The sequence below is a fragment of the Prinia subflava genome, chromosome 2, assembly GCF_021018805.1.
Source record: "Prinia subflava isolate CZ2003 ecotype Zambia chromosome 2, Cam_Psub_1.2, whole genome shotgun sequence".
In the NCBI taxonomy this organism is placed as follows: domain Eukaryota; kingdom Metazoa; phylum Chordata; class Aves; order Passeriformes; family Cisticolidae; genus Prinia; species Prinia subflava.
Window position 1 is genome coordinate 51333327 of NC_086248.1, and position 23573 is coordinate 51356899.

The following is a 23573-nucleotide window of genomic DNA, read 5'->3' on the forward strand; positions in this document are numbered from 1 at the left end:
AAAATCCAGCAAACCTGAAAAAACTGTCTTCAGCCTCCAAGAGAACTATACTTTTTCTACCTAAGCATTACTCACTGCTCATTTCAGAGGGCTCCCTTCTGCTGCCAAGCAGCTGGTGATGGCCTGCAGACCACGCAGGCTATCACTGAAATGTTTTTATCAGCCCTGACTGAGAACCCATCCTGTACTTTGTTCCAGTGTATTCCCCATCTATACCCTCTGAACGGATCAGTGACCTCCGTGCCTTTTCAGTAACTCAGCCTGTGTGCTCTGGCTTTGTCACCTTGGGAAAGGGGCCCAATGCAGTGCCAAAGAACTGCCCTTCCCATAGGAAGGAGGAGGAGGAGGAGGTACATGTTGCAGGCTTTCCCATGTTTGCCATCTTTTGTGTAAGCTTGATTTTCACAGGTGTCTTTGCATGGGGAAGGTCCAGTCCTACAGACAAAGGTCAAGAGCTTTTCAGTGGAAACTTTTCCCCAAAAGAGACTGCAGCATCAAACTTTCCTGCATGAAAAAAGACATCTTTCCTCACTGAAATAGTCTGCACACAGAAGCAAGATCGCCCTTTGCAATATAATGCAACCAAAGACACGCTGCCTCCAACACAAGGCCACAAAAGAGGGCTACTTTATTTTATTCACAGATTTTTAAGCTCACAGTGTTCACGTTAGGAAATTCAGTCACAAGAGAGGATTGCTCGGAAAGCCACCGCTTGATGAACAGCATCTCGCTACTGCCACGACCCCGAGACCGGGCGCTGGGTCCGACTCCCGCGGGATGCTCGGTGGGGGCTTACGCGTGGCCCCACTGACCCCGCATCCCCCCGGCCACCGCCCCGCACCGGACCACCCCATCTTCTGCCGCGACCCCCGGCGGCGGCGGCGCGGCTCCGCAAACGCCCCCTCCTCCTCCTCCTCCTCCTCCTCCTCCTCCTCGTCCTGCGGCGGCAGCCCCGCACCCCGCGGGCCGCTCCGCGCTGCCTCCGCGCCCGGGGGCGCGCCCGGGAGGGAGCGGGCCCGGGCGGGAGCGAGCGCAAGGCGGGGCCGCGCAGCCCCGCGCCCGGCGGTGCCGTCTGCGAGCGGGGCGGGGAGCGGAGGAGGGCGGGAGTGGGGCACGAGCATCCTCCAGGCCGAGGCTCCGTCTGGCTTTCCGGGCTCCGCGCCGGCGAGCGGGAGGCGCTTCGGCAGCAATAACCGGCGAAGTACCTGCGGATCGGCTTTCCTCCTCCTCGCTGGCTTTTTTTAGTTTGCTGGTGCCGCTGCCTTTTTTTTTTTTTTTTTTTTCTTTTTTTCTTCTTAACCCTCCCTCAAATCCAGGGAGACGCTTCAGAAGCGGGGCGAGCGCTGATCTTACGTAAATGGTGCTGCTCCGGGGAGGGCATCTCCCCTGCCAGCCCCGGGCCAGGGGAGCATCCCCAGGCGCCGCTCGCCCTGCCTAGCGACCGGGCTCCCGGCTGCCGCCCAGCCCGGATCCGCAGCGGCGGCGGCACCGGCGGGGGCGGGCGGTGAGCAGCAGCCGGCAGCCCGCAGCCCGCAGCCCCGCTCCCGGCGGGATTCGGCGCCTCCGCGGAGCGGCTGCGGGGATGATGCGGCGCGTTGGACCCCGCGGCGGGGAGGGCGCTATGTCAGAGAGATAACGCGCCTCCGCCAGCAGCCCGGGGGCAGTGTCGGTGCCAGCCCCCCCGGGACCCGGCTGCCTGGGAGCCCTCGCATCTCGGCGGACGGACTGGCCGCGGCGGCGGGGCCGGGGAGCGGCGGGGCGAGGCCCGGCGGGGCGGGGGAGCGGCGGCCGGCCGTGCCGGGGCACCCCGCCTGCGGGGGGCGAGCGGCCGGGAGGCTGAGGAGCGCAGGCAGCGGAGCCGGGGAGGAGGAGGAGGAGGGCAGCGCCATGACTCATTTGCAGGCAGGTCTCTCCCCGGAGACTCTGGAGAAAGCCCGGCTGGAGCTGAACGAGAACCCCGACACATTGCACCAGGACATCCAGGAGGTGCGGGACATGGTCATCACCCGGCCGGACATCGGCTTCCTCCGCACCGACGATGCCTTCATCCTGCGGTTTCTGCGGGCCAGGAAGTTTCAGCACTTCGAGGCGTTTCGCCTCCTGGCCCAATACTTCGAATATCGCCAGCAGAACCTGGACATGTTTAAGAGCTTCAAGGCCACAGACCCGGGCATCAAGCAAGCGCTGAAGGATGGTTTCCCCGGCGGGCTGGCCAACCTGGACCACTACGGCAGGAAGATCCTCGTCCTTTTCGCTGCCAACTGGGATCAGAGCAGGTAAAAGCAAAGCCACTCGCCCACCTCAAGCCCTTCTCCCCCTGGGCAGTGCGTGGGAAAGCCGTGGCAGAGCAGAGGGGGAGAGGGTGGGCAGCAGGGACACACCCGGCGCTGCCCACAGGGGGCTGGGCAGCAGCCTGGAAGGCAGAGGGAGAAAATAAAGAGGAAATACGTTTTGTGGCTTAAGGCCCTTTCAACCAGCTCATCCTTTGGGGTGTGAATTTTGGGAGGCAAGTAGGCGCTGCTGGGGTGCTCTTCTCAACTGTCTGCTAGGAGGTTTACAGGCTTCTGCCTCCCCTCAGCCGGAGTGAGCTGGCACGTAGATGATGTGCTTATCCCCCAGACAAAGGCTGGTTGCACTCCAGGCTGGTCTTTCTGCTTCAGCACACACAGAGCTGCTCAGGTGTCATGGGAGAAAGTGGGAGATGCTCTGTGTAGGAGTATCCATCATGGCTTTTGAGCTGAAAAGTTTGCTTGTGCAGGAAGCTGAGACTCTTGAAATCCTTTCCCTCAGCTGAAGAAAGCTCTTCCTGAGCCACCTGGAAATGCCAGGATGGAAGTTTCTGTAACCACTTCTTTTTCCACTCATGCTACTCAATTCTCTGCATAATAAAATCTGAGTACACAAAGCTTTGATCACAAATTGAAGACTAGTCTCTAGAACAATTTCTGATCTTTTTTGGGGGGGATTACTCTACCCTGAAGATGATTTAGCAGGGTGACCCAAGAACTGTCTCCATCAAGGCCCTTTTTAGCAATTGGCTTGATATTATATGACATTATTTGTTTATTCTAACTACATTGTGGGGGTGTCACGCTGAGTTTCTCCTGCAGTCTAAAATTATATCCACAACAATGGCTTGATTTCAGTACATTTAAACTCTCTAAAACATGCTTCTGTGGGCACTGCATTGTTTTCTTTGATTCCCAACCTGAGTGCAGGTTTAGGATCCGAAGCAGTTTTTAGTGAGAAAACTGAGAATCTTGTAAGTTGCCATCCTCATTGCAGTCAACAAAGTGCTGAGTTCTCAGAGCAGATATCCTCAGCTCATCTACTTTGAAACTTTGCGGGCACTCAAACAACTGTTGTCAGTGTGGATAGAAAGGACAAAATCTGGGGGAGAGGCATGTTTAAGTTTGCCCTTTTGGTGTTTGTTTTGCTGTCCTCTTGCGGGCTGTGTGGATTGCCATCACAGGGAGCCTCCCCACAGCTCCCTGCCCTGGTTGGTGCTGCAGCCAGGCACAGGTCTCTGTCCAGAGGGATGCTGGCCCACCTTGGCTTTCCTCTCCTCCAGACATGGCAGCCGCACCCACACTGTCTATGGGAGAAGTTTCCTGTCCCTTGCTAACCCATGAATCAAGTCTAGGGACTAGGAGAAAGCTGTCTGGCACAAATCAAAATTACCCACAGCCAGGGTAATGACTAGAAAGGGTGGATGATAGATGCAGAGCTAGGGCCAGCATCCTTTTTCTGCTTTGCTTTTCTAACAGATGGAGCATGAAAGCTGAGTGAAGAGCAGTGATGATGAGGCTAAGGACTTGCTGAGTGTGTTTGCTTTCCCAGATAAAGACCTTCCTTGCTTCCCACACAAGGATCAGGTCAACTTTTAATTTTAAAAACAACTCCACAAACTCTTAACAATCCCTGAAGGAAGAATTAGCAAAGAAACAGGTGTTTAGCACTTTTGTTAAGTCATGTCTATGATGAAGAAGTTCCCATGATAAAGGTAGCGTGATCTACTGTATACTATTGTTTCTTATTAATGAAAAAATCCTAAAGCTTTGTGTGACACTTGTCATATTACTTGACTTGATCCTAGTCAAAAAAGTACCAAGAATTAACGTGCAGAGATGAAGTAGCATTTAAAATAATAATTGCCATGTAGAGAGAACAGGTTTATTTTCTTCTTGATGTCAGATATGCTGATATTTAAAGTACATGAGCTCAGTTGACACAGCAATAAATTTAATGTGGTTTTTTTCATGAACTTCTATTGTTATGATTAATATTATATATGCTATGACAGCAAAGTGGCTGGGATACACTAGAGTACTTAATGGATGTGTTTGCAATTGGGTTCCTTCTGCTTTTGAGCACTGCATGCTCCCGGCACGCCTCCTCCAGAGCGAGGGATTTGTTTTCAGACCACTCAGACAAAGCAGAGAGAGCTGAAGCCCAGCTGCGGGGAGTGGCTTGCTCCAAGGCACATGACAAGTCAGTGACACATCTGGGAATGGAGCTAGGTCACTTTCTTTCTAATTAATTTAGTGCCTTCCATTATCTGATGCTCAGTGGCTGAACCTGGGGAGCAATGTGGAACTTATGCCTGGGCTGCTGTGCAATATGTCTCAAGCTTATGCCTTAACTGACTTGAGATCTTGCAGTACATAACCCAGTGCTCCTCTTACAGCAACAATAGGAGGATTACTTATTGAAGCCTGTCTTGTTAGCCCCTCTTTGTGTGCTTTATAAACTTAAGTTAATAGAGCACAGCTAGCCTCCACATTTATCATATATGTGCAACTTATTATGGCCAGAATATAACAACTAGAAATAAAAATTTCCAATTTGTTATTTAAATGAATAGCAGACGTACTAGAGATGATTTATATAGCACTGTCAGCCTATGATTTACATAGTTCCAATTAGAAAGAAAAGTGTGGGAGGCAAAAAAATTCCTGTGGTAAAACAAGCCTGTGTACTAGATGTTAAATCATTAAATTAAAGCAGGGCCTGAAAACTGTACCAGATGTCCTGCCATCTGAACAACCCAATCAGACATGTATTTAAAACAAACAAACAAAAAAAGGAAAGGTGAAAGATAACTGGCTCAGTAGCCCAGCAGTTTTTCAGTGGGACCCAGCCTAACTCTCCACCCTGTCTGTAGTATGGGTAAAATGAAGGTCAGTGGCATTCCTGCCAGGAAGCTGGATGGCTCTCAGGGAGGGATCAGCCTTCCCTATTAGCTTCCAGATTGTTGATTCTTAACTGCATTTGGCTTGTAGGTGTCTATGTGCATTTGAAGACTCCTTTTTTCTTAATGTGTCCAGCTGCTGAAGTTTTTTTTCAGTTAATAGCACAATTAACTTCAGCTCTCAGCTGCAAGGGATCTGTTGTCGTGCGTGGCCTTCTGTATGCTTCCTGGCACCTGGACACACATTCAGCATGAATATCAGCCCATGTGTTTGAAACCTTTCTGGTATTAATTATCTCAGGTTTTTCCCTAGAAAGTGCATTAGAAAAGTGCAATGCTACCTAGTTCTGTAGGTGTCACAGTGACCTGCTCAGCTCACACCATCCTCAGTGAATATGGAAATCCCCTACACTCATTTGCTGCTGGTTCTGCTGTTGCATCAGACAGTTTATACCAGGGCAAAGACAGAGCCCATGGGTTTTCTTTCAGAACTAGACCTCACCTTGCACAAGTGCTAGAAACTTTTCCTCCTGTTAAATGAAAATTTAACTTCTGTAGCTATGAGGAGCCTGGTTCGCTCCTCAGCTCGCAATAAACAAACAGGCAAGATGGCAAGGTATTTTTCAAGCTCTGATGGAGGCAATATGACAAAATAAATAGCAATGCTAACAGGAGTAGCTAAACTCCTAGTAGTTAAAAAACACTGTTTTAAAGAGTCAGTTTTTGTTTGGAAGTTGTATCTTCTAAATGATAACTATTAACTAGTGTAAACATTGTCATTTTTTTCTACAGTTACTTCTGCTGACTGATGATGCTTGGTTTCCTAGTTTTCTCTCAGGTGTCCCTATCTGCCTATCATCACCTGAGAGTTTAAACTGCAGGGGTTTTGGCTGGGGAGCTTTTTGATCTATGTAAAATTTAGATCAGCTGAATCTTCACCTGTGGCTGTGACTGTTAGACACTGGACTAATATGTGGCCTAATGAATGGTATTAAATCTGAATCTAAAAGCTAATCTGGTAAAATACTTGAAACTATTTCTATTTTTTCTATGCACTTTTTGTAGCAGTGGTGGTGCTTTTTATTTCTGGAATAAGGTATTCCCAGGGCATGCTGCCACTGTTTTAGCAGAATAGCCATAAGAGAACTTTCAATCCCTCATCTTTTCAGCATTCAAATCTGTACTCAGACTGACAAACCAAGGAGATATGAAGTATCATTTCAAAGTACTCCTTTGTGTATCTTGGGGGTTTTTGTTCTGTTGAAATTCTAAAAATATTGAGCCAGAACAGTAGCTTAGAGATGGGATGATGGCTCAGAGACTTGACCAGCTTTCTCTTTTAAATCACAGTGGTGCAAGAGCTCATTTGACAGAAGCCTTTTCTTGTCCAAATGATGAGGAGCTTAAAATATAGACTGTGCATTCTTTGTGTTTTCAGACGTTCAAGAGACATATGGCTCAAATTCAAGCAAAGGAGACATCATTTTTCTGTTCTAGTTCACATCCTGAGAGGCAGATTCATGCCATTTAGTTATAATTCTCAAAATTACTTCAAATTTCTATCTTTTAGGGAGGAGATGACAAATAGCCATAGAGATAGTGGGGCAACTCTGCTAAATCAGATTATCTGTTATTCAGGGCAAAAGTGAGTTGACTAGAACCCAAATCTGGTTAAACAGATGATATGGTTGATGCCACTCATCATCAAGAGCATAAAGTATTGAAAACAGCTGACACAGCTGAGTTTGACATGAGAAATCTGTTCCCTGTTCTCCCTGTCTCTTCTCTTTATGTTGGCCTGGTGGAGATCACAGTGGATGCATACAAGGGGATGCATAGACCACATAACTTAGAGATAAAGGTGAAAGGGTTCTGGTGAAGATAGATATATCTGCCAGACTGTTTTCCCCAGAAATCCTTGGAAATACATTGAATCTGTTCACGTCCCACAAAAAAACAAAACAAAACAAACAAACAAACAAACAAAAACTCATAAAACTTTTCTTTTTTGTAAAGGGGAAATTGCTGCCACTGTTAAATTAGGAGAGAGTGGGATGCTCAGTAAATCGTTTGTGTTCTTCTGTTCTTGGCAAATAAAGACCCCAGTGAGGCATTTCCCTCGAAAGCTCTGTTACTGTTGGGGTAGAAATTGTAGCTGTCCCAAAGAATTTGAAAGAATCCCTGCCAGTGTGGCTGTCATCTTGTCACACCTTCTCAGGCTCTATTACTTTCAAGTCAACCTGAATGAAAAATTTCAAGTGGTGACAGAGTCTTGCACACCAGTCCCTGCTTCAGTCAGTCTCCAGCTAGGACTCACATAAAAAAGGAACATTAAGGGTGAATTATATATGTGATAACATATTTCCAGCATTTGTTACTCACATTAATAACAGACTAAAAAACTTGTCCAAGTTTTCCATTGAATTAAGCATGGTTCTGTAAAGAGAAGGCATTAAATACATTTAAATTAACTGTGAGTTTTTGATTATCCTAGCAATTAGTAATATCTTGCTAGCTACAATATGTCCCATAAGAGTCTGTTTAAACAAGTGAATGCAACTGGATTTAGCCATAAATAAATTAGGATTTGTTTATTCACAGCCTAACTTCAAGCTGCTACAGAATATGCACTGCAGCCAATTGGGCCCAGAACACCCAACATATCTGACAGCACTGGGGCAAATAATTAAAAAAACCTGGTGCCAGGGCAAAATGAGTAGCTTGCTGCTCCATAAGTACACATTTTTACTTAGCACAGATTGGTAAAAATGAAACAGTACCATCTTCACCTCAGACTGTACACCATAGTCTCTTCAAATTAAAGGCTAATATTTATTATTTATTTTTTCCTTCAAAGTAGAAAGGCAGTTAAAGCTGTCTTGGACCAAATACATTTCACTCTCACTAGCTTGTCCTGTTTCTCTCACTTTTGACTGGTCGTACTTCTGTATCTGCATGGAAAGTAATTTCAGTCTGGAATTAAAGTTTCAGCAAAAAAATCCAGAGTAATTTTTCACAACTTCTTTTTACATAAGGTTTTGATTTCCCTAAAGTCCAGCCAGGTGTGGAGTATATTTTACGGCAGAGCCTGTGCACCCTAGTGCTAGCGCAAACAGTAGTAGCAGTGAGGTGAAATGTTGGACAACGTGGGGCTGAAGTGGATTAAAGAGGAGTCTTTACACAAATAACTCTGTGCGGTGTGAAAGCTTCCATGCAGTTCCTTCAATCATGTTTTTTTTGCTTGGGCTGCTCAGCTGATACTTTCAATACTCAGCGTTTTGCACCACCTAAGGTTTCATCTGCCACAGCAAGTTTACATTTCTGACTTGCCTTAGCACGTGTTCAGAGTAAAAGTTGCTTTAAATACTCACAAATGGATTTTTCAGTCTTTCTGGTGCTCTGGAACTTAACTAAGGTATTGAAGACAAGAGAAGAGATCCTGTAGAGAAAAAAGAATATCTTCTATCTTCAACTAATTGCCCTGAAGGGTATTTGAGGTGGGAAGCTTGATTATTACTGACATGTCCCTGTATACTCCTGATATAGCTTTTTAGACTTTAAGAATACTTCAGATACCTCCCTCTGGCAGAAAGTGTTCTTGCTTGCTTTTAGCCAGACCTGTTTTGTGCAGGACTTCTCTCTTATTCTCAGTGAATAAATATAAATATTATTGTTGTTGTGGACTGTATTTCTTACACTAGCAGACCTACAATAGGAGTCATGGTGGTGGTGAATATGCCACAGATTTGTGGAGACACAGCCCTGTGACTAATTTTTTACTCTATGTGGCAGCTGAAATCCTGTTCCCATTGCTGCCTGACAGTTTTCTTTTTGACTTAAATGAATTCAACACATAATTAGGTGTATTTCTGTTTACATGTATACATCTTGTATTTAACACTTAGGTATACATAAAAAAAAGCATTTTATGGTCAATCTTAGAGGGCTGACTGGCCCCACAAACAATTAATCTTTATGTCTGATGCACCAGATTTCTAGCATCCTTGTGCCACTAGGAATCTGTTAATCCAAGGCATGTGATGTCTCCTTAAACTCCTTAGGGAGGGCTTTAGAGATGGACATCAGGAACTTGGCACCCTTATTCCAGGACTGAATGTAGGGTTCTTCATTGTGGAGCCCTTCTGGAGAATGAGATCTTTTGAATGGGACAACCTAAATGCCAAGTAGGGTTGAGGCTAATTTTAGAATTTAAACATTTTTAATGTCTATTCCTTGTATGAGCTGTGGTCAAAATCGTCCTCAGACCAAGGCATTCCAAACTTCCTGTAAACCTAGATCTCAGAAAAGTAAAGTGTTAGAAAAGAGTTAAATCTCAGAAAAGTTCAAAGGAGAGGAATGAATATGAAAAAAATTATCCCTGTCAATCACACAAAATTTCAAAAGAAAAAGGATCTCCAAGATGAAGAGACAAATTTTGTTTTTACAAAATTATTTTTAATGCTTCCCCTAGTATTTTCCAGGGAAAACACACTTTCTCCTGTTAATTTCATTTATGTTATTTCCTTTTACAGATATTTTCAAAATACAGTTATGTCCACAACAGAACAGTGTACTCATTGTATTAAAGCAAGTCAAATTCAGTATAATTTAATGTCATTTCTAAGTAGGCACACATGCTCTTTGCTACATATGCAAAATGGTGAAGAATTCTCTAGGGACTCACAATTTTGAAAACTTCTGTTTGTTGCCATCACGGGGGACATTTAAAGGGCATTGCTTGAAAATATTTTGAATTGAAAACATTGAATATTTCTTTCATTTCTGGAATACTTTTACTTCTGATTTTTTCAGGTTTAACTTTCTGGTGCTTCATTTAATATTGTAGTGTGGACTGGCAAATTTATGTCTGTTTTGGTAACTGTTTATGAAATCCCACAATCCTGGTATGGTTTGGGTTGAAAGGGACCTCAAAGATCATCTAGTTCTAACTCTCCTGCCATGAGCAGGGGCACCTTCAGTAGACAAACACCTCAAAGCGCTAGTGTGTGTTACTTGCTTTTAAGATCCTTGAGTAATCAGACTTCTGTAATTATGGATTTAAGAGAAAAACATACACAGAGAGTGGGATAAGGAGAGGAGGTGGAAATTCTCCATTTTAGTTGATAGTTTTGTAGGACATATTATTTAATTTCCTTGGAAAATATAGGAGAAAATTGGATCTATGCTTCTGGTGTTAGTCTTGGGTTTTGGTATAATATATATATATGATTTTAGGAAAAAAACAGTTTGTGTGGGAGCTTTTATACAGACAGGTAATTACACATAAAGATACTAAAGCAGCTTAGGATATTATGTTGTATCTAGTTTAAATTTGGTTTTGATGTGTTACGTTCTTGTGGTTTGTTTTGGCTGCCTGGTGGTCCGTAGGTACATAATCCTGCTCCAGAAGATGAGCTCAGCTAGTTGAGCTCTTGAGGATTTTCCAGCTTTAGGCACTTCTGAGGACACATTTGCACTCTTTGATTTCAACTTTTGGGAGACAAAGGGAGAATACTCAGAACTTCTCCACCTCGGTGGCTGGTGCTCCTTTCCTAACCAAACCTCCTCTTCCCATTCTCAGGTACACGCTGGTGGATATTTTGCGTGCCATACTTCTTTCCTTAGAAGCCATGATAGAAGACCCCGAGCTGCAAGTGAATGGATTTGTTTTGATTATAGACTGGAGCAACTTCACCTTCAAGCAGGCCTCCAAGCTCACACCAAGCATGCTGAGATTAGCCATAGAGGGCCTTCAGGTAACATTATTATTTTCTTTCTTTTCCCAATTCTTCTTCATTGTGCAGTTCATTACAAATCTAGGTCAAGAAAAAAGACCAAAACAAAACCTTAAGGTGTGGGTGTATGGGCAAACTACTTGTGACAAAAGTGTGAACTCAGTCAGCTAACTGCAGTAACTCCTGATGTGTAGGCTCCTTCCTTGCTATAAATATAAGGTAACTTTTTTGTCTTTATTCCAAAGTGATTTGTTTTCTGTAAATTCAGATGGTAGCTTCTGCAATGGGATGTTAGAAATAATCGGTCTGTGTTGCACTTATGCACAGGGCTAATGAAATAGGGGTTGCTGCTGCCACACCAGGTTGAGGGTCTTTTGTTGATTCTTTTGGAGATAGGCTCTACATCATTTGTCATGAAAGTCTGTGGCCCTGTGGCTGGACAGTTAGCTGGGACTATTTATTTACTCAAAGTTCAGCATGTGCTTGGCTCTTTTTCTGGGTCAAGATTAATCTGAGCAGCAGCTTCTGGGACTGAGTATGCAGTGATTTAAATTTTTTTTCAGCTCATTGTAAATGCACTTTACATGGCACAGCAACACTGGTGAAAAGGATACTGCATAACTCACATCTGTTTCCTATGGCATTTTATTCTTCTTAAAATGAGAAACTAAAATTGTTAAAGTAGTTGTTTTCTGCACAAGTCTGAATTGCTGTGTTAAACATGTCTGTAATTCACTCCTGTGGCAGACTGCCTTGCTTTTAAAAGGACATGTATTCCTCATCTGTGATGTTTCTTTCATTTATACATTTTTATTACTTATAAAGCAAAATAACAGCCTTATCTTTGAACTTTTTTCAAAGTGATAGTGTGATTTTTGAAGAAACTTGTATAGCAGTAATATGGAGTTTTGATCTGATGAAATGGCTCAACTAGCATTCAACCTGTCATTGCACAAAGAAGGGTAGTGACATGAGACAAAGATCTCAGTTCTCAACTCGCTTTGTTATGTTTCCTTATGCAACAGTGTGATTTCATTGTTTTCCAACTACCATAGAAGGAAGGCAGCAGTAAGACCTGTGCTCTAGATATGCTGCATTTCCCTTTATTGCTTTCAAAGTTGTTTTCTTTTTGTGCTTTTTTCAAAGTTAGCCGTTGTTTTCTGGTTTATAACATGAGGAAAAGCTTTAGTAGTCTTTGTTTTCAAATGGTGGTGTTTCTTCTTGGGTGATATTTAGAGATGGTTATTTTGAGAAGAGCTGCAGTGAATAATTGCATCTGAAAATGTGAGAGGTGACCTACCAAGCTTTACCAAACTGAGACTGCATTCTCCTTTGCCTTACTTAATTTACCCATGCCCCCAGCTTTGTAGTTTTGAATATTCCAAGTCTGATGGTGGCCAGCACCTATGGCATAATTTTGTGCCCACTGCCTTCAGTGCTGTTTACTGCAAAAGTGGGCATGAAATGCTCCAGAAGAGAGAAGGAAAATTAATTTTTTTGACTGCCTTCTATTATGGAGGAAAGTGCATAGTAAAAACATCGTTCTGAATGATGTCGAAGTAAAAAGTGCTTAATCAGGTAGTATGAAAAAGAACAAGAACAACTCTTACACACTATTTATTTATGATCTTTGTAAATACTTCCCATTTAATTAGAGAAATGAAATTTACTTTGGCTTATAAGATTTGACAGGGCTCAAGATGCTGAACTTTACTATTTGGAGAATTTAAATATTTGTGTTGCTTAGGCGGAAGGGGACACTGAGAGTGGGATTAGTGACCACTGAATTTGATGTTAGCCAAATCCCTTTGCCTTCTGAATGAAATCTACTGAATTTGCATTATATTTGCTTAGCTTCCATGGTGAGCAGAATACTCAATATGGTATGTACCAAAGAATTTACAAGCTATGGAAGCTTTTGACTTTTCACAATGGCTTAATGTTAGGAAATCGGTTTTGAAACCAAGATAAGTAAATACACAGTTTTCTACTGTATAGAAGAAGATGAATTCTGGTATATATTTTGACTGCATATGTGTTAAACAGGAGTGTGAAAAGAATCATACCCCAAACTTTCTTGCATAAATTAGAAAAACGTCCTAGGTAGCTGTTTCCAGGAAAAGAGACCTTCGATCATGGCATTTAGAGGACAGTGATTATCTATAATCTGATGGGAAATTCTAGCACACCCATCACTGTGGTACAGTGCTGTACCAAACAATCGGTGCAGTGGAGGTCAGTGCTGATTTGTTGGACAAATGGTTTTGCTAGACAAGAAGAAATCTTTATGTGGAGGTGGGGGCACTCAGCTGGGACTCTTGCTGCTCCAGTCCCAGCTCATACACTGGCTGTGTGCTTTTGGAGAAAATGAGCAACACTCTTCCTTGCAGATGCTTGTGCCTACAGCACTCCTGTTGCTCCTCATCAGTGAGAAGGAGGATTTGCACTTAGAGCTCCTACACCTTCCCTAGTGTAAAGTCAGAAGAAAAACATTTTTTGAGAGCTGAAACACATGCCTCGACTTTAGGCCTTTGTGTTGACTCTCCCTAGTGTATTCTGTGTGTGGATGTTTGTGAGTTCCAGTCTTTAGTGCCCACTTTTCCCCATTCATTGATTTCTGTAGCCAATTGATTTTGGGCTTGTGAAGAAGCTCATGTTACTCAGCAGCTGTGTTCCTGAAAGCAGAGAGTGTTACAGTGTTGTGTACTTCAATACCTGAGTGCCCTGATAAGGTCTCTTTCAAAAACTTTACAAAATGTTGCCTTCTTCACCAGTAGTGGCTTGCAATCTGTGTGCTTCAGCTATTTTTCCTATAGAAGAGAGAAGCTTTTGGGAGCTCTGAAGAAAAGCAATCCTAAATTTCCATAGACAGTGAAGAACGCTGAGCAAAAAACCCAAAATGTATCAAATGGTTTCTGTATAAGGAACAATTCAATCGGCTGGAATTAATCTGGATGGAAGAAGAAAAAGTACAAAAAATAAAGTAAAGTACAGAAATCTATAAAACCATAGAATCATAGGATAATTCAGCTTGGAAAAGACATCAGGAGCTTGGCAAATCTAATCTCTTCTTTAAAGCAGGGCCCCTGATGAGGTCAGACCTTGATGCAAACAAGATCATGGATGGCTGGAGAGAGTGGACAAGCTGCAGATGTAATTTGTTATTTAAATTTTAAGAAATGAGCATAATCATCACCTAGGAGGAGGCCTGTCTCTTTCTGAGACACCTTTGTACAACATCTGGTTAACTTGTGGAACTCTGTGCCATGTGGAATTCTGGATGCTTAAATTGTAGTTGTCTTTGGGGAGAATGAAAAGAGAGATGAACTGAGGATTAGTAATTATATAAAAATGAAATCAAAGTTCAGAATTCCATAGGCTGTACAAAGTTGGAGATGAGGTGGATGCTAAGTGGAAATAATCACATATGTTGTCCAAGTTGTAGCTGCTCTAGGCTCTCTTTTTTGGCCTCTGTTAAGGACAGGATATGAGGCTAGGTGGACTTTTGGTATGGCATAATTAAGTCAAGTGTTGTATATTCCACTGCTTCTTCCCCCATTCTGAAAACCTGCCTCTCATTTTACTGCTTCTAGCACTGCCCTGACCCCTGCTACCAAAACACCTAGCTGAGAACACTTGGGCAGAAAGAGGGAGGGTTCATGTTCAGGGTATGATTATTTGCTTGGTGATAGTCCTTTCTTACATAAGCCCCCATATAGACTTTTTTTTTTTTTTTAATTATCAAGACAGCATTGTTTTCATAAGGCAGGTAAGAACAGTTTCAAAGACTGAAAATTCAATTTGAAAATTATATTGAAAGTCAGGGTTATTATTAACTCTGACAGACAGCTTTGAGGGTAATCATAATTGAGTTTTGCGAAACGGAACACTATAGGTATGCATGAATCACTTTAACTGATTAACTGATACTTAGTATTCTAAAACCTGGACCACTAATTCCTTCTTAAATATTGATTTCTGTTTAGTGCATAATAGTAGTTACATGAGTGGCAGATTTTTTTCATGCATGTTTTCACTCAGGCAGGCTGCACATCCCAGTGCTTTGCAAACGTGTGTAGTCATTGGTGGCTGAATGTGAATGCTTCTTCTCTAGTTAAAAAGCTAGTGGAAAAGAGATGATACACATTTAAATGGGGAGCTGAGCATATGTGGACAGTCAGAATTGTTGCAGAAGACAGAAGACTCTTGCTTCTGGGACAAGAGTGTTTGGAAGAAACAGTGATAGTGTTATGGGGGACAAGGCAGGCCTTTTAAATGTGTCCTTTATTATTTTTTCATAACAGAGGAAGGCTTCATAAGCTAAAACCAATTCACTCCTGTAGAAATAAAAGCAAACCAGAAAGTAAATGAAGGCAGCATCCTTGCAGCTGCAATTACTTTCAAAAACGTCTTTCACCCAGCTGTTCTTGCGAGCTGTAAGAACAATATCCTCAAGCAGATTTGCTGCAGCAGTGCAAGAGGCAAGTACCAGACACAGACCATGTACAGTCTGGTGATGAAGGTGACAGGACTTCCTACTCCCATTTTCTCTGAGTGTGAACTCTATCAGTGTCTTGCAGGGAGTCTTGCTGAGCATCAGGGTTGGTTCAACAAGCACAGAGAGTGCTTAAATTTTACCATGTGGTTCTGGACAACATCTAAGCCACCAGCATGCTGCAGTGCCAAGGACTGCTAAGACAGGAACTTCCAGAGCTAAGGATTCCTCTGAAAACAGTATCTTGGCTTCATGTAATTACATGGTCACATGCTCTGTGCAGTGCATAAGATTGCTAATAATGAGCTGGAGGAACAGTCAGTACTAACAGTGAGCAGCAGTGAGCTGCAAACCACAAGACTGAGCTTTAAATGTTTTTGCATCCAGACTTGAAAAGATAAACCTCTCTCATTCAGGGCTTGAATATTCCACCAGTTTTTGAGAACAGGGTTCTGACACTTTCTATATTGCTTAAGGGAATATTAAAAAAGTAGCAGACTCAAGCTTTTAATGGGAGTATCTTCTGTTTTCAGGAAGTCTAGTAAATAATTTCAATCAGTTTGTTTTTTTTTTTTTAAATCAAAGAATTAAGTAGTTTGTAAACGCTAGAGTCCTCTGAGCCCAGGACTTCCCAAAGAACAAAAGGATGTGCTTGTAAACAGCATAATTTCATACCAGTTCACCTCATGTTCTGTAGCAACAGCAGTTAAATGGGATATTTTTCCTAAGAGCTTGTTATTTTCAAGAGTTTGCTTACACTCTGTCTTCCTTGCTTGTAAAAAGGCCATAAAAAGGCTTAGCAGCAATTTACTGTAGGAGCAGGGTGGATTGGAAGTGATTGTTATTTCTAGCTCCTCACCTAATCTGGATGGGCTTAACCTGCTGGGTGAGAAAGGACTTTATGACCACAGCTCGAGTTCAGCTACAAACAGGCAGGTCTGCACATTATTCAGTGTGGTCTCAGCTGCTAACCTGTTATCTGAAGACAGAGTAATTAATTTACTTGCTGGAATCTTTTATGATGGTCATTAAAAAATGCTGAACACCTTTGGAATGTTGATTTATGTATTCTCACAAGCACACTTTTAAGATGAGGGAATACAATAATCTTCTTTTTGTTTTTCTATCCCCAGCTGAGAATAATTCCACTGAAAGGTTACTGTTAAGTGTTTTCTAATTTGGGATGCCCACTGTGACAGGCTGTGGTCTGATATTCAGTCATTTTTTACATGTTTGGAGTCCAGCTGACATTTATTTTTGATCAGGAGGATTCAAGACTCTAGTCTTGATCTTGAGCCCCCAAGCCAGGAGTCTGAGTCCTGCCATGGCTGAATTAAGAGCTTCTCATTAGATTCTCTTTGAATGCACATAATGCCACGTGGGCTGCCACCTCTGAAACAAATGAGAAGAAGTACCAAACTAATTTCCCCTTTTCCCTCTTAGAAACCCTGCTCTGTGGTATCTTACTGAAAACTGCAAGGGGGATTGATGGAGTTAAATACCCACCCTCCAAACACTGCCACTGGGTCTAGTGGAGTATCTGCCTGCAGTAGGTTGTCATCCTCCATGTGAACCTGAAGAGGAAAGACAGAGGGCACTTTGCCAGTGGTTTGCAGATATTTGCTGTAAGCAAGGCATGATTAGTTATGGGGAGCTTGGCTTTTGTTCAGACACTTTGATCTAATTGGCACAGACTCTTCTCCTCATTGTTCCTGCCCTTTTTGTTCTGAGCAGGCTTTGCCACAGTCCTGCTGTGTCCCCAGTTCCTCAACCCATTCCTGCTGACATTGTCTTTGTACTAGTCTTCACTTGTGGTTTTTTTGTCTCTATTTTGGTGGCATCCTCCAAAACCTCAGTCACCACTGATGACTGCATGGCACATTAAGTTCACCTTAAACTCCTTAGGAGATTTCAGCCTTTTGTGATCTCACTGGCCAAATGCTCTCCACATCTGGCTTCCAATCACCTTCAAACTTCCCACCTCCAAATCTTCTTTTAACCAGTGTTCCCTTTGCTCTCCATACCAGCCATGAATGTAGCACTGGAGAGTTAGTGCTGATCTGTTCACATACCAAGTGAGTCCTTTAGACACCAGGCTGTCAAGGAAGCCCTCCTTTTTGTTCCTCACACCAGAGCTGGCCTGCTTGGTACACGTGAATGACTCGGTGCCCATGGGACCAGGCAGGAGACATCGAGAGCTTCTGAGGATGTTTACTGGAATGATCTAGAAAAAGAAAGGGGTTTTTTTGAATATGATGTTTTCTTCTACTCAACAAAGTGGTTACTGTAGAAACCAATAAAAATGCTCATAGCTGACATTTTCCCATCAGTTCTGTCAACAGAGAAAAACATCCAAATAAAATTATTGCCTCTTGAGAGAAAGAAAATAGAAGAGACTCGTTCATGCAGGCTACTTCTTTATTGAGCTTTTGCTAAAAGTTATCCCATTTTCTGTTTTTCTTCTCTTTATCAGTAAACTAAAAAAATCTATCTGCATTAACTAAAGAGAGTGACTAAATTGCTCTGATAAGGCTGAGAAACTAATACAATACTAAAGTGACACAAACATGAAGGGCTTGTAGCACAAACTCAGTATAGGCAATTAATTCTTGTCACTGTGAATGACTTTCTGTTGTCTCTGGTAGATCACAGTTTAACAACTGTATGCTTATAACCATTCCTCAGCTTCAAAATATCTATTTATTTTTGAAAGTGATTTTTCTCAGTCAAGGTCCAAATATTTCTCTTTTCTTCAGTATCTTAAGGCCATAAAGGGAACAAATAGTAGTCTTCCTTGTAAGGTCACTCAGAAATAAAACTAATTTGTTCTAAATTGTAATGTTGGAGACAGAAGACATGTTTTAAGATCATAGTTCACCTTTCTGCTAAGGCAAGATTATTCTGTGCATTATATTTTCTAGTGCTTTTCACAGTTTAATTTAAAAGCTCCAAGGCAGGTCTGGCACATTCTGTGGAAACCGCTCTACGACTTCTTGCTCTTCAGATTTCCTCTCGGCATTAATCCTAATTTTTCTATTTCGAAATGTCAACTCCTATAAAACCCTTTGCTATTTCACTGTGTGCTGTTGGGTCCAAAGCAGGAATTGGTATGTGACTCTCAGTAACCCATAGAAAGGAATTGTTTTGATGCAGTACCTATCTGCAGCAGCAGTGATTTGGAATCAGGACCTGGAGATGTTCCTTCTGACTTGTTTGGCATTGGAGATGGTGAGATGTGAGAGTCAGTGGGATTCTCTTTATTTGTAGAGCCTAAATCTATTTTTATGGTCTTCAACTTACCTATGTTATCATTCCATTTTATATATGCATCTTTCACATTTATCTCAAAAGTATACACTGGATCATTTTGTAATTATTTTCTGAAACCTTTATCTTCCATGATGCTAATAAATCCCTTTTGATCTTGTTAGGCTGTGCACAGTTGTCTTTAGGTTACTGTCTACTGCACATACTGCCCCTGCATATAGTGCCTCTGCCAGCAAAGTCTTATGGTGCTCCATCCACAAAACAATACAATATATTATTTTGTGGTTTTGGTTTATATTCCTTAACAAGGCTTCACCTCCTTTGACAATTATTTTATATTAATAAAATTTGCCTTTGGTTATAAGAAAATTTTTACTTTGTTTATAAGTGATTGCTGTGCAGGAAGAACACTGCTGTCATAATTCACTAATATTTAAAAACAACTGTAGGAAACTTCTCTAAGGGAAGCACCATAAAAAATGTGAAATTATATGGCTGGTGATGGTTTCTCTCATCTCATGTTTCCTAATCATAAAGCAATTTAGAAAATTCAATTTTTGTGTGTTTTAGTAGGCATAACTGTTTGAATAAATGATACTTTTGTGGTGATTTAAAGTAGTTCAGGAGCTGAAAGTTTAGGTATATAACAAATTAAGAAAATTGTATTTCTGAAGAAACCATTAAGTATTAACTTTTTTTCTAAAATATCATGCTTCAGTGTGGATAATATACTTAAGAAAAAAGCTCCTTTCTCCAAAAATAATTTCTGTAGTCTTTTCCTGCATATTTTGCAAAGATCAGAATATATTCTGAAAAAACATCTCTTGTATTATGTGTATTATGAAAATAGTGCTTTTCCAGTGTTTTCTGTAATGAAAAGGGTTGGGTAGTAATGTTTTGTTTACACATAATGAACATCCAAACATGGATATGGACTGAAATCCAAGGTGGCTGAATATATCGTCCTTTTTGAGGAAAATAAATTTACATTCAATCAAAAAAAATCAGCTTCACTCCAGCACCTGACCCTGAGAAAGCCTCATGTCAGCATCTCCCCCAGCACAGTTCTGGCTATGCCAAGGTGCTTGCTTGTTCTTTTGGGTTACATTTTACATTGTCCCTCACAGTATACGTTTTGCCTATGAAATATGTATTGTCCCTGTCCCTTGTTTTATAGGACTGTCTCTAATTAATCGCACAGTGTCATTGGAAAATACAAATTTTAATCAGTGATTAAAGATTGTGTTTTCAAATGTATTTGTTATTTCCCTGCTCTTTTTAGTTGGTTCTCATGAATCCTTTATAGCTGTTAAAATCTTTTGGGGTAGGGCTTCCTTTCTGAGAAGAACTGGACTTCAACCCTTGGCCACTTACACCATTGAAAACATTTTCTGGAAGGAGAAAGTGATTCTGCTGTGATTCAGGGGAGGGCCTCCCTAAAGGTGTATTTCAACTGCAGTTTTCATTAATTCTTACCTGTCATTGCACTGAATGTGCCTTATTGCCTACAAAAGCTTCTGAGTTTGTTGGGACGTGCCTCCATCTTATGCTAAGCGATTTGACTGAAAGTATAATTTAGAGCACTGCATCTTCTGGCTGAAGGCCACCGTGCAAAGTATAAAGAGCCCAGGGCAAATCACCAAGTACTGGTAGTCCTCCAGCATTCTCCTCAGAAGGTCTTTGCAAGGTACAGCCAGTCCTCTGAAATCTGCAGTGGATCTTTCTGGTCTTCACGCAGAAACCCCACGGATTATGCTCCAGACTCAGTGAGTGCATGTGGAAACACTGGATACACACAGTAATTCAAGTGCACTTATAAACCCTTTGCAAGAGGGATTTCCAACCTACTGAAGGGTATATGGTGAAAATGTAGATTCATTTGGTGAGGAAGATGGAAAAGGTTTTGAAGGATAGTGCTTAACAGAGGGAAAAAGAGGACACTAAGGATGTCAAGAGAAGACAGGATAATTATGAAAGGATAGAGCAAGGTGTTGGGCAGACCTAAAAACTGCCCTTCAGTTTAGATTTTGAAATGTTTCAAATCAGACAATTATACTTCCTATTTTATGGCTGTTATCAATCGCATTGAGTAAAATGTCATCTCTAAAACAATTTTTTTAAAAGCTATACTGATGTACTATTGGAAAATAAAGATGAACATTTTTTAAATCATAGCTGTCACACATTTGCTGCAATAACTAACCTTTACCATAGCACCAGATATTATCATTCCCCTCTAGTTTTAGTCAGTGAGCACACCACCACTAAATGGTGACTTTGACAGGCACCAAGCATGCCTTGAGACTGTGTTCTTCCTCAAATTCTTAGTTCATTTTCCAGAAGAATTATATGGGTTAACTGTATAACTTCAGCAACATGTTTCCATGAAGAGGGGATGCAGTTAAACAGTTGTGATTGATGAGGGATTATGTATCAGTGAGAAGCTGCCTGAGCCTCTTAACCACTTATTTTCTCATCCTTTGTTTTTCGGTGGTTTAGAGATACAGAACTGCAAGCAAGGTTTGACATATGTTTTGGGCATTAGCTGGGATCCATTGGGTCATGCTTTTCAAAGCGTTTTGTTAGGAATATTGAGCAATTGATTTTCTCTGGAAAACATTAGGACGTCTTCATACTATCACTATCAGTATGTTTCAATTCTGTTCTCCACAGAAATTCAGCAGGAGTGCAATTTAATGAGACCAGTGAAAGGAATCTGACTACTCTATTTATAGCACACTAATTGATCAGGGTAGCCATGGTAGGAGAAAACTTCAGAGAAAATCAATGCAGTATCAAATGAAAGTAGCACACAAGCCTTTAAAGACAGCTGTGTGAAAGCCAGTTAAGAATGAATTTATTTGAAGATCCATGGGAACATCTTGGACCATGTGTGTTCTCAATTTAAGGTGTAGACAAATGAAGCTAAAATAAGCAACATCTTACATGCAAGGTGACCCTTTCTATGTATTTTTTCTTCATCCTCTTGATACTCTGTCCCATTAAATCTTCTTGGTGGATTTTTTTAGTTTTGTATGGGGACTGTAAATGTCTTCTTTTAAGAGCTCCCCTTTGACAACATTACCCTTTTTTTGTAATGAGGATGGCAGCTACACTGTGTAGGAGAACTGCAGAGCCTCTTGGCTGTGTGTCCAGCATTTGGGCACAGTTCCAGGTCTCATGGCTTTCACTTAAATGCAGGGAGAAGATGGTCTGTCTATCTCCATTCTCATTCCTGTCATCAAAATACATGTAATTGTACTAGGTTCATGAAGCACAACTGTTTGTATTCATTGTTGGTGTTTCCTAAATCTGTGTAATCAACCTTGGCTTCCTCCACTAACTGCATTTTTTGCTTATGAAATCTGCTAAAATCCTGAACAGCTCCCTATTTGCCATCCCTGAAAATTAGAGGTTTGTGTCACATTCTCCTTTACTGGGTGTACCTCCATGCTATGGGCTGACTGCCCATCAGTGCATTGCTTTTGGGCTGCTGCAGGAGGATGAAGCAAGAAATAAACTAACATAAAGGCATTTTAGCAGTAACGTGTTTCAGAAAGAGTCAGAGGGGAAACATATGTACACTTTGGTTACTTTGAACCTGCTCTTTGTTCTTGTGTTTGTACATAGACAAAAGTTTTACCTAAAGGATGGCAAACACAACGTTTACCAGCAAAGCTGTCCAGGCTGTCAGCCTGTCTCCTTTCTTTCAATGCTTGAATGTGCTTGCAAGTAAATGAATAAAAAAATCTTGTTTCGTTTTACGGCATATAGGATGAAGCATTTAGGTTCACTTTCTGAGGACAAATGCACACACCTTTTTTTCAGTAGGGTAATTGAAGGCATGGTATCATGAAGTAGATGCATGAATAATTCTGTTTTCCTTCTGCTTCATAAGAAAGGAGTAAATAATCTACACCTTCCATGAACAATTAATTTCTGTGGGCTAATTTTATGTAGCACCAATAGCTAAGCATATTAATAGTGCTGCATCTTCTGTTCATTCAGTTTTGAGCATATGCAGTGGCATGGAGTTGTGGCTTAATTAGGCAGATGAATGATGTCAGAAATATTGTCAATTATCAATATGGTCTTCATCTTCCTTTAAGCCCCGACTGGGAATCCAGCTCCCAATGACATCAGCAGTTGCCGTGGTGAACTTTCATAAGCTAGTCTTTAATCTTTCATTAAATTGCAGGCTAGGAAAGCAGACATGAGGGCTGAGATGAAAAAACGTGCATCTGCAGCACTGATGTCTTCCCTGAAAAACAGGAAAGCCACACTTCTGTGTTTTTTGAAAGAAAAGATAATTTGATGCATTGGTGAGCACATTCTCTCGGCCACTTACATTGTCTAAGCAGCACCACGCAAGAAGAATTTGCAGAATGTAAGCAGAGGGGAGACATGTGGGGCTTGAGAGCAGCTGAAATGACAGGGCCTGGATATATGATGAATGACTCAGCTCTGTCATGTGCAGGATTTGAGAATGGAGGTAAGGCTGGCAGGTTTAGGACCTCTTTTTCTTGCTACACTGGGCTTTATCTGGACATTTCTCAGAGCAATGTGGTACAAATTTGAGTTACTGTTCCGAAGGGCACTAGGGTTATCTCCATGTGAGCTACCAGCACAGAGGTGATGTGTGAACTCCTGCTCAGACTGACACATGGGAAAAAAAGAATGGGACAGAGGGCAGAGTACTTCAGGGCCCATGAAGTAGGGCTATGTACTTCAGGGCCCATGTGAAGCAGGGTGGGTCTTTTGAAAGCAGCTCTGGGTTGGGAGGGCAAATGGAAATTGAGTTGTTAATGACAAGCCCCCAAGTGTTTGGTGTACTGATCTGAGACTGGAAGAGTAGAAGTACCCGTGTCGTAAGGGACATAAAGGT

At 41.9% G+C, this 23573-nt stretch overlaps 1 protein-coding gene across 1 annotated transcript in view; it reads left to right on the plus strand.

Annotated features, from left to right (window-relative positions):
• Positions 1-880: 880 nt before the first annotated feature.
• The window catches only part of CLVS2 (clavesin 2), a 52594-nt gene continuing 29901 nt past the window's right edge, over positions 881-23573 (plus strand). The window contains exons 1-2 of the mRNA XM_063391857.1: positions 881-2276; positions 10773-10947. Coding sequence (XP_063247927.1) covers positions 1888-2276; positions 10773-10947 — 564 coding nt within the window. The 5' untranslated portion in view covers positions 881-1887. The remainder of the gene's footprint in view (positions 2277-10772; positions 10948-23573) is intronic.